General features: G+C 38.2%; 1 protein-coding gene across 1 annotated transcript in view; it reads right to left on the bottom strand.

Annotated features, from left to right (window-relative positions):
* LOC139117780 (QRFP-like peptide receptor) overlaps positions 1 to 11,876 on the bottom strand; it is a 32,070-nt gene extending 20,194 nt beyond the window's left edge. Inside the window, exon 1 of the mRNA XM_070681038.1 lies at positions 11,220 to 11,876. Coding sequence (XP_070537139.1) covers positions 11,220 to 11,804 — 585 coding nt within the window. The 5' untranslated portion in view covers positions 11,805 to 11,876. The remainder of the gene's footprint in view (positions 1 to 11,219) is intronic.
* Between the last annotated feature and the right edge of the window lie 413 nt (positions 11,877 to 12,289).

Raw genomic sequence — 12,289 nt, 5'->3', positions numbered from 1 at the left:
TATTTTCTCAGCTATTAGGCGTGATTAATTTTACAATCTAGACTTTGGACAGTCTATCTCTGAAGCCTGAAAACATTCATCGTCCATAAGTTGCACCCTAGAGATAATAGATTTTCACTTGGGCTTTCGTCATTACTCCTAATAAGATAACACAGCATGATATAAACAAGCGGCAACGCAGTTAACATTTTCAGCTTGTTGTGTTAGGGTGAGACGTTGAATCACAATTATACAGGATGTGTTTTTGTATAAATTACAAATTGAAGATTTTTCAGGAGCAGCCAAGAAAGATGTCGGTGAAACGGCGCCGGTACTTGATTTCCTTGCTGATGAATGAGCGGGAGAAATCATACTATTTCTCAGTGGACGAATACAAGAGGTCCATTAACGTGTCAGGGTATATGACTGGGATGCTTTCGAGATTTTTACCGACCGAGAAATGAAATATGTTGAAAAATAAAGAGAATATAGTGGAGAGCAGCGGGAAGACAGTAAGCTTATGTTCCAAAGGACGCACTCTATACGATGGCTTTTCAGCCAATGTGTAAAGATATTGAAAAAACGTAACACAAATTGGTACTGTGGACGGCGAAAATTAGTTAAAACTATAGCACACAAATCAAATTTAAAGTTATCCAGAACTACTTATCATCAGCCACTTCGTTGTGGATAGTTAAGTAAATATCTGTAGTATGCGTTCCCTATCAAATCCCACTTTGAAACGCACTCAAAGTGTTTTACCGCATTTGGACATGGTGTAAAATGCGTTTAATCAATGTTTTGCCTTCAGCTATTTAACATGCATGCGATTATTTTATCACGAATGCAAGATCACTGCAAGTTTAGCTGTTAAACCTCTCTGACTCAACACAAAATGTCAGGTGAAAGGTGCCTGGGCGGTTAAGGCAGAGTCACAGGAAAGTACCGTGACGTCTTGGTGTTGTTCGGCAATGTTTGTAAGTGCAACTTTTGACAAGACAAGGACTATACAGTGGTAGAATTGGTTCAAGTCGGTGAATTTTAAAAAAATAAAATCATTTAAAATAGTTTCTCTTGTGTCTCTCCTATTTCATACGAACCTATTTGGAATAAGCCAGCCCAGGCTAGGTTTCCTAGCGATTGAATGCGTTACCTTTGAGTCTGCGCAGTAGTGAGGTAGTTTCTGTCGGAATTCCGGGAGAAACTCCCCTGTATAACGCTCACCCCGCCTATCGCGTTCACCCCACTCACGCGTTTCTCAAAACAGAACGCAAATCATCGCGTTCACCCACTAAAACATTCACAAATCACAGACTTGAACCAAGTCTAATGCAGTAGTGCAACCTTCAACGAGACGAGGAAAATGCAGTACTTCAACCGTAGCAGAGAATAGTCTCTCTATTTTTCTTATAAAACGGTCGATGCTTCTGAAACTAAGTCGACAAAGTCATTCATTTTTAATTCACAATAACTTTCTTTGACTCTGCATGAATTGATGATATCACGTTTTAAAAAATGAATGGCAAGTCGAATACCATGAGTATTTTTATCATAAATTGTATTTCATCTATTACTTGTAGGAATAAGTCTTCATGGCTCACAGTTCACGACAGCAAGAACTCCTAAACATTTATTTATTTACCCGTTTGTTTATTTTACTGGTTGATTTACTTATGCAATCTATCAGTCTATCTATGTATTTCTATAAATTTATTTAATTACGTAATAACGCAATGAACTAAATCCTTTATAGACCTGAGAAACACGAGTATTCACTAACGAATTCATGTACTTAACAAAGTTGAAAAAAGTTTGACACCGGGTTTAGCATTTACATGCAAGTGTATCAGAGTTAAACACTGTTCACGCTATTTTGATTTCGATTTCTACGATACGAGCGATGAAAGCTTTGCTTACTTGTATGCAGTTCCATCGAAAGATTAACCAATGGATCACAAGTACATTAATATTCTGCCAACATCGTGTTTCTCCATTTAAAGTGATGTAGGCTACTCAATGACATGTTGTAATAATCCGTGGCAAAGAGTAATTCAAGATTGCCGGTGTCTTAGCTACCACGGCTATGGTGAATATGGTCTTTGCAATATCGTGAGATTCCTGTTCAGGGATTCATACAACACAAGTATTGTGTGAATGATGCAAAACGGATGCGTGTCATGCGTGCGAGGAAATTATTTCTGTTTCTTTACACATACAGATCCAGCTAAGAGCATATGCGTTTTCTGTTCAAATTCTCGAGATTGAAAAAGTACTTCTTGGAACTCACTAAGGTAGAATAATTTGCATATTGAACACTTCACTAAACCATTACATCAGTTTTGGAGTGTTCAATTTGCATGTAAAAAATGAACGAATTCTTCCCTATCGCTTTCCATTCCTTCCACAACAATGCCGTTCATTAATATTTCGACGTCTGGTTGTCTGCATTTTGCCATTGCTGCGACTTGTCGAATCGTGAAGTCTTATCGGTGAATGTAGTTTTTTTCATTTTATCACATGCACCGGCACGTCCGTTGAAACTGATGTGCTTGTAAGTTGTCGGTGTTGAAAGGAAGAACGGAATGTTCGAGTAGACATTTTAGGCTTGAGTAGATCGCTAATGTATTCATGAGTCTACTTATAAACGTCTTTGAGATAGCAAGATTCTGTGATAAATCTCTCAGGCAATTTCTAACCTGGTACAAATGTGCAATCACTGGGGATTCGAGCAGGTGAAATTTTACTGATACATGCATGGCTATACAGTGGGGGGAAATCTATTTTTGTTTGATATTGTTACGTATTCATCCTTACAAAGTGCTTTCATTCCACTACAATCACATTTACAGAATTCAATGCAAATATAGGCTTTACGGTTCAATTTTGAAGCTTCAGATCTGTAAAATGTAAATTCAGTGGAGTGAAAAATAAAATTAAGAATGCATAGTAATTGTATATGATTTAAGAATGCAAATGTAAGCTTTAACGCAAAACTATAATATGTAAGCTTCAAATCTATTTTTGTTCGATATAGTAAAATACTTGAATTTCTTTTTTCATTCCATTAAGATTACATTTACGGACTTGAAGCTTACATAATTCAACCAGCCCGTTAAAGCTTAAATTTGCATTCGTTAACTTTCAGTCATTCTGCTTTCAGCCTGTGCTATCAAAAGATACAAACGTATTCGAAAAGCCTTTTATAATCCACATGACTTTACGTCTGAAAGAGACGTATATCTCGGTCCTCACCATCACCTCAGTTCCGATTCGATATGCCAACACATCAGTGGTGACCACGCATATTGTAAATGCCGTGATTTTACAAGATCTTCAAATGGTGATTTCAATTTCGCTCCTTTGAAACTTAATCCGCCTTCTGATTGGATTAACACACCGATGCTGTGGGATATAAATTAGAAACCTTAACATTCACTTAGTTTTTAAACATATCTTATAGCTTGTCTAAATGTTTTGTTGCTTGGTTTTATCATGGAGGTAGTAGAGACTACCTCCATGGTTTTATAGAGTATGGTCAATTATGGGAACTATGTTACTGTCAAAGAAATAAGTTGAAACACAGAGTAACATCATAGACAGAGTGGCAACAGCTATTGTTTAAGGCGTGAAGCGGTTACGTAAGCAATCCATGTTTGCCTCGCCTCACGAAGCTCTTGGCTCTCTTTTCCGAAGAGTGCCGACCATGCACCCTTCGGTAATTTTCGGATTTTCACCAATTGTTAAGCGAAAGTATGTTCGACAAAGTTTGTGTTGTTGTTGTCGTGTGGTGCTGATCGGAATTGATGTGCTGGCGAAAACGGGAGTGTTTTGAGCTTCAGGAAAGTGGGTTTTACCGTTTTAAAAATTCCTCTCATATTTTTATGAATATATAATGAGTGTGTTTGAACCAAATTTGAAAGTCTATTATCAATACTGTCTGGTTTTACTCAATGGTTTACGGTCAGTCATACCGTCTTTTACACGTGCGTCAAGAAAGGACATGTTTATGAAACTGTTGGCGTGTTATGTTTTGATTGGCGTGAAGCAGTGTTTCTGGCCTGAGAGCTCACAAAGTAACTATGGTTGCTACGCGACTGGCAGTACGATGCCATCTCGTCGTATGTTTCGCATAATCTCGAGTAATTATCAACCACAAACAAAGCCTCCAAAAAGTTTTAGTCTGGTTCCCTGACCCATTTCCCCGGTAGAGGGCGTGGGGAAATATAGGGTCAGGTACCGGGTAGCCATCTTGAACAGAATTTTGTTCAAGATGGCGGAGGTTAGTCACCTGACAGAACATGCTACAACAAATATGGCTGCTTCTATGAATACGCCGGTCAAAATTCCACTTGATCAGAATTATGTTCGAACACTGGTATCCGAACCAAAAACATTGGCACACGAGACGGGAAACATTAACTGAAAGGATTAATCCAGAAGTACGGGGAATTAATAGAGGTGATTGAAGGCTGGCTGTGATATCGCAGCAGTACTATACTTGTTGCGTGTATCGAACGCGCTAGGGTCATCGCTGACTGTGGCGTGACCCCAATGACCAGAGCACGTTCAATACACGCCACAAGTACTGCTGCGATATCACAGCTAATTGAAAGCAAACTTTGTTGGAACTGTGAACGACGATTGATTTCGATGGATAGAATGATGTCCGAATTTCGTGAAAAATGCCAGGCATCATGTCGACGTTCTAAAAGTATCAAGAGGTGTGCTAAATCACAGTGGCTAAATCATGGAGGTAAAAAGTCTTTCTTTCGACCTCCACGGCTTTGTGGTACAAACAAGAAGTTGGTGTCAAGTGAGCCTGAAAGTGCGAAACCCAAGAAACATGAGAAAAAGTTACAAGTTACTTTCATCCAATCACAGCTTGTTTTATTTTAACCCAATAGCGTCCATGTTCACATTAGCCGGTACCTGACCCTATATTTCCCCACGCCCTCTACCGGGGAAATGGGTCAGGGAACCAGACTAAAAAAGTTTAACACCTTTGAAGCTCATTTTAATATGAAAGCCAATATGAGACGACCATGGAACAAAAGGCATGCAAGTGTTGCCACTCTGTCTATGTTACTCTGTGGTTGAAATAACATACAGCCATCTGACATTTTTCGTCTAAATCTTACTTTTTGGGGAAATTCGGTAGCTAAGGTAAGCCTTACCAGTCCGACACGTTCAGCTATAGAGAGTTCAGGAGGTTTTACTCTCCTGTATCAAAAGGAACGTTCATACCATATTAGACACATTCCATTTCGGTCCCACGTTTTCGTTGCGTGTTCCCTCCATCGATCTCTTGAACGTTCTTTATTCTCTTGTGAATCTCAAAACACGTGGATCATCGTTTTTGGCTATGACGCATTTCCATGCCTCTATCTTCAAGTAGAAATTGCATTGGGACTTTGATTTACCATATGCTTTAATTAAACGTGCGAGTTAAGAAACCCTTGTGTTTATTATTATTTATTATCTTACAAGTATATTGATGGCGCAAATACTGCGATATTGTTCTGGACGTAAATAAATCTGTTTTATTTGCAACAGCACTAATGGAACAGGCACGAGCTCTCAGCTAGAGAAATAAAGCCCTTTTCGCCGTTTCAGGCCAGAATTTGAATTCAATATTATGATATAATAAATAGCAATAAACCACCTCAACAACGGTTATATAACTCGATTTTGACCAGTTCACGCCATATATGCACTCGCTATCGCACCTGTACATATGTCGTGAACTCAGTGGTCAAAATCTCATGATATACCGTCGCTTGGTGTGTATGATAGGTTAATCACGTTATCTTTACTTCAGCAATTATAACCATCCACGTCAAAAACAAAATAAATATAAACTGTTACGATGACAAAAATACATCGAAGGAGGAATGAAGGAAAGTGCGAGAAAGATAAAGAAAAACAACAGCAAGTAAAAAAGGACGCAATGATGTAATGAACGTCTCCGATGATATCGGAGACCAGAATATCGTAACTTCTTCATCAACTTGTTTTAAATGCGCTCAAGTCTGTTTTATAGGCTGTCAACAGCTTTACTTCAAAACCCTTGGAAGCTGTTAGAATACACTGTTCAATTAAAACGTTCAACTTGAAAAGAACTTAATAGTTATAGTGCATACAAAGCTTATCGCCGTCGTTATGATTATAGCCCTAATAACTTGACTCTCAGTAATTCATCGCCAAGATTTGGTTGTGTGTATAAGGCACCTTTCTAATATTACTTTCCCAACAGCATTTTGAAGAATGCAATAGTTGGCTATAGTTAAGAGACTAAGAAAATCCGTTAAGTGCGCCGTTATTGTTGGCGAAAGAATTTTCTGTACATTTTAATTCAATTAACAACGATAAGAAAGCTCTTTACACAGGCACGACCATCGATTAGCAAAATTGTTTCAACGTGTTTCAATGAGAACACAAAGAAAGTGACCCTAAACCTCGTCCTATACGAATACGAAAGCAAGTTTCTGATTACTAAATAGAACAAGTTTACGTTTGACGACTGTAGATGTAACTTCAGTGGATAAAATCGGTACATTAGGAACGAATGGAAGCTCTCAGGATGTAAACTGAACTTTTAAGTTCACTAAGGTATGCTTTACGATGCAAATGCCATTTCCAGTACAACGAATTTAAATTTCACGAATGCAGATCTAACTCTTTCCAATGTCAAATTAACCTTTATGGCTACAAGTGTTACTTTTCACAAACTCAAATAAGATTTCGTCGGATCTTGCAATATCTGGACCGTCATAAAACGACTTTAATCATCGCACGGGCAAAAACTGTACAGACAGAACAATTTGCATATTGAAAGTGTCGCTGTCACCTAACTCAATTACGATTCATTCGATTTACATTTTAAATTCAGACATGTCGTACTTTCCTATTCAATCAGGCCGTTCACTAAGATCATTAAGTGCAATTCCCCCGACTCATTACACTGTGATATTGTTACTGTATTCGTCATGCAATTTGTCATAATTCTTTTCGGGCAAACGTTACAAAGACAGCTGAATAAGTTGAAAGGGTGAAATATTGTCGAATAAAAACGCCAAAATTTGTGTAGGTTTTTGTAGGCTCAGCACCCGTATTGAAAGCTTCTTGCAAAATCTTAGCTATTCAAAAAATATACTTTCATTTCCCATCAGAAATATTTGCAGACGTATCCGTATAAGGCATGTTCTAAGCCATTACTTCGCGAGCATCGTCCGCATAGTTGCATACGAGCTGGAGGTTTGAATATTCGCATGACAAGACATGAATCTGACATTTGTTGATATCAAAGAGTAAGGCGAGGGACTTCCTTACGTTACAGCATTGAGTTATGGGTATATAAAAAGTTGCATTTTCCTCATACAAGGGTAAAAATGATTTGTGGTGACTTCGAAGCTTGTGGTCCTGTTCAGAATAACGCGTCCAAGCCATCCAGACTTTGATCTGTTTTCTCTGGGGGAGTTCCCTCCTTTTTTCTTCTTCAATAATTTTCCCCGAACTAGAAGTCGTAAACCATAATCGCATGAGCACTTCTCAAAGAAATACTTCCATGAACGAAACCGTGGGACCCAGGTAACGCTTCTGCTGCTAGTTAATCACGCAACCGTATCGCGGAATCGTAATTCAGAGTGCAAAAATTGCAATTCGCAATATATTTCATCGGCAATATTAATCTCAATTGGAGGTTTATCGTGAAATACATCAATGCGTGTGCCAGACAGTCAGCTGTTTGGCAGAAATTCAGACAAAGTTTGCCTCTTATCTCTGCAATCTTCGCTAATGCGATCAGTAGTCAGAACAAATCCAATCATATTGTTTCGATAAGATTGTGACTTTATAGAATGTTTTCACATGGTTCTTGTGCGTAGAATTTTACGGCCTTTTTTGTAAATTGAATATAAAATGGTGACGTAAATCGGAATCAGCTTTTTTCTTGTTTTGGTCGGTAACGGTGATGTCCCGCAAAGAGTATTAAAGCCTGGCTGTATGGACATTGTAAATCAAGAGTAACTTCTTTTCAAAATCCGAATTCAGTGAATTCATCCTAACTGCCGTTACATTTGCGTGTCTAAGTCTATAGATAAAGCAAGTATACATCGATGTTTATAGTTTTCTCATACTCTTGTGAGTAGAGTTTCGAGATAAAATTTCAGTAATGCAGAAATGCGCCCATGAATTTGCCGCCATTCACCATTCTGTACTATTCAACATCGTTTTCTACGTCCGCCGGACAGCGACGTGTGTAGTTATTTCTTATCAGCCGAATCTCAACTACTATGCAGTTTGACTCAAAGCATTGCAACCCGTCCTTCACAGTAGCTGTCCATCTATGGGACTTACCTATAAGTCGATAGAAAAAATTTAGTACTCTTAAAATCGCGTAAAAACAAACAAAACAAAATAATATGATGACGCAGTAGTGTTATAAACGTTAAACCACTCATCTAAACGCAGCAACATTTATCACGACAAGGGTGGTACGATATTAATTCGTTACGCCCTATCGGTAATATCATTTTGGCAGTCAGAATAATAACTTGAGGTTCAATTTCCGTTATGTCTACCATCATTCGAAAAGAAGGCCTAGTCATTTTCTGTGTTCAAATTGGCAACATTCCATTTTTATTGTATTTTTATTTCATTCCCATTAAGAGATATCCCATTTACAGCCATCAATTGAATGAAAGTTTCCCAATTGGGCCGTAATCTTCCATGGGGTCCTACAAAATTCATAAAAGCGCTCTACAGGTCAGAAAAACTAATAAAAACACTAAAAAATATGGGGAAAAATATTACATAAAATGATGATTAGCAACAAAATAAAACAGCTATTTGTCAATACTATCTTTAATAAAACGCTTCAGTTCGGTTTTAAATCTTGCAAGACTTGAGCTACATCGAAGATTCTCCGGCAGTGAATTCCAAATCCTGGAAGCACGCATAACAAAAAAATCTCTGACCAGACTTGGTTCGAAACTGTGGAATTTGCAATTTACGCACAGAAAAGGCACGTGTAGGATAAGTATGGACATTCATTTACGGAACAATATGGAATCAATATGGAATAGAATTCTTGAAATATTCAATGTCCTTAACCAAAGAGACCAAATTATCAAGAGTTACACCAAGAATCTTCTGAAAGGTAACATTAGCAATACAAGTATCATTTATAACAATGTTAATTTTATCATCATTCGAGTCTGCATTATGTAGTTTCAGGCGAGACCCAGTTAACATAACTTTGGTTTTGCTCGCATTGATAACTATAACGTTACTTTTGACCCAATTGTTAACAGAGGTTGTATCATTTTGAAGTGACTTGTTAACTTGGGAAATCGAAGGACCAGATGAAAGAAGAGTCTGGTAATCGGCGTACATATCTAAGTTAGAATTACAAGTTAGGGGAAATGGTAAATCATAGATAAAAATTGTAAAGAGCAAAGGACCGAGTATTTAGCCTTGTGGCACACCAACCATAACTTTTGGCTTTCTGAGATCTTACCCCATTACTGATCTACATCACTTCCACTACCTTGCTAATATTTACTCAACTTTTTGGCAAAGTATGGCTTCTCGAGTAAGCCTGCGCAGTAATAATGGTTTGTAATGAAAATAATAGCTTTCACTTTCGACATACCACTCTTTGCCTCGTGCCATTGTTCTAACCATGCCCCTTTTTAAACAAAAGAACTAGTAAACCAATTAATCTTTAACAAAAGAAAAGAAAAAATTATCCAATACAACAACTTTGGATAAGGAACGTATTTTACCAATGTTTTCACAGAAAAGGGCGTAGATGTCAAATTAATTAATTAATTAATTAATTAACTAAATAATTATTGATAATAAAAATACAGTATGATTATCGTACTATTCAAATACCACTATTGTGCGACAGACCGGAATCATATTATTGAAAGGGCTTATTACGAAATAATCCTACTTAATTTCCTATTTCAAAATTTGATGGCTTTTTGGTCCCCCTTCGTAAAAGTAACATTTACAGACACACGTATGCTGCTTTTGCTTTCAGGTACAGAAACGGGGCTTACTCTGATGCGACTATTTATTTGGGTTTTTCCGATTTGACCAGCTCACACGTTTTGTGTTCGAGACACTTGTTTTCTTTTCATCTTTTGCTGTTGCTTGAAAGGCAATTAAAATGGCTTTCACTTGAAATCTTCCTCATCGTCGGTATCACCTCATAAAAACATCTACAGGGTTTCCATGTAACTCGTGTCCATGCATGGTTCGTCCACAGTGATATGCTTAGACCTCAAGCTTTTCTGAGCTGTGTCCTACTCAAAAAAGGGACAAGCATTTCGTTGTTGCGTAAAAATGTGATCTCGGTAACAGCATTTATATCCGTTGTCACGTCTTTGTCACCTTTCGTACAGTTCAGATGGCTCTAAGATTACCGTATATATGCTTGGAGATGAAAAATTGCGTTTCCGGCTGTTCAGCCGAAAATAAGCTAACGCTCTGCGGACTTTAGGTCTCGAAACAAGTTACATTCTGTTAACGCACCGTCCCTCCACCCACAAAGGACGGTGGTTAACGTGATTACCTTTGTGCAGGGCAATAAGAACGCTACAAGTAGATCAAACCGCACAGTCACTGCAGCAGGTCGAAAAGCCCAAGCAGCTACATTACTGCCCTAGGTGAAGTGAACTCCACCGACTTAACAAGGCACAACTAAATTAGTTGTCACATGGACTTTCTTATCTGCCTGTTGAATTCTCTTGTCTTATGCTTTGTGCTAAATTACCTGTCCTAAGATGACAGTAGCGGAGCCAGAGAGACTCCCACGGGGAGGAAGTACAAGTTGTTTGTTTGATAGAGAAGCTTTCGAACAGAATGCAATATTCCTCACGGGAAATCGAGCTCCTAACGAAGCCAATTAGAGACGATTGGAGCATACGTACGAAAGATGAAAGTTCAAAAGTTACTAACTGGTCATTGTGAATCCGTCTCTATAAAATTGCGTTAGACATGATATTGATTATTAGCGCAACGACTTGTTTTTTTATGTATTTTCGCCAGCGTTCTATAAAGGTGCGTTCAACTACTTATGTAATTTTGCATTCATTCTGAATAAAATCTACTTATCCTTCTGAAGAAGTTATTTCAGTTGACCACGTACAACTGATTGTCACGCTAGCTATCTATTTTTACAGGAGAAAACATACCGCGTCACAAAGGTCAACAGAAGGTTATGAACTAACCTGCTGAACGAAAATAACCATCGGGCACATAGCGTTGCCAAATATCCAATGACCGTACATTATGGTTGGGAAGGTGAACGGCATGCAGAAAATAGCGATGGCAAGATCGGCCACTGCAAGGTGAATCAGGAACGCGTTGAGGTCTGTCAATCCGCTCCTCTGACACATCAACACTATGATTACAATCACGTTACCGATGATGGACAGAACCATGTTACATGTAAAGACCAAAGTGAGAAACACCTGACTCTTGAACGACATAGACATATCCGGGTAATTTGGTTCTTCCCTACATGGATCATAGCCCAGGTATTCCGTCCAGTTAGTTCCATTCAGGGGTATGTTGTGAAGTTCAATGTAATCCATTATTTCTTGATAAAGCCTACACTCCGCCATTCCGATCTCCTTCATGTCCAACTTGCAAAATGCGAAGTCAAAGAGGCGACGTCTGTAATATAAGCATTGGTTTTCCGCTATAACTTTAAAAATATCCACACACTTCAAAAATATTTCCGCACTCAAGCAATCGCTGTGACGCCATCCAACACATGACCAATAACTTCGCTGCCATCGTCGTGTCTGCATAGGCCTTACTCATAAAGTATTGATCCTCTCTCATGTGAATTTTTCAGATATAGGCCTAACCAAACCGCGAGATGGCAGTATACCTATTTTCTCAGCTATCGTCTGTTAAGTTCCAGAGGTTAGTTTGCATCGATATTTCCTTGCATTCGAGAGATGATATTTGACATCTGACATCTAACATCTGTCGGCCTCTTTTCTCGCCAATAAGCATGGCTAGTGATATCCTTATGGCAAGAACATATAGACGGTACCTTGAAAATGTGTCATGGCGTATGGACCTACAGTCACATTACACAAATTTCAATATCCGATATGAAGTGGTTTTCTTAAACATCGGGGACAACGTACTATTATTTAATTCTATTATTATTTAATTCTTAACAAACGCACTACCATACGTCTCAGTGCATTGTACATACAATAAAGGACAAAAAATAGACAAAGTTATCAAATAGTAAAACAACTCGGAATTGACTTAAAAAATG

This window comes from Ptychodera flava, chromosome 18, assembly GCF_041260155.1.
Source record: "Ptychodera flava strain L36383 chromosome 18, AS_Pfla_20210202, whole genome shotgun sequence".
NCBI lineage: Eukaryota > Metazoa > Hemichordata > Enteropneusta > Ptychoderidae > Ptychodera > Ptychodera flava.
The sequence above is the reverse complement of the archived record's forward strand: the minus strand, read 5'-3'. Positions and strand labels throughout refer to the sequence as shown.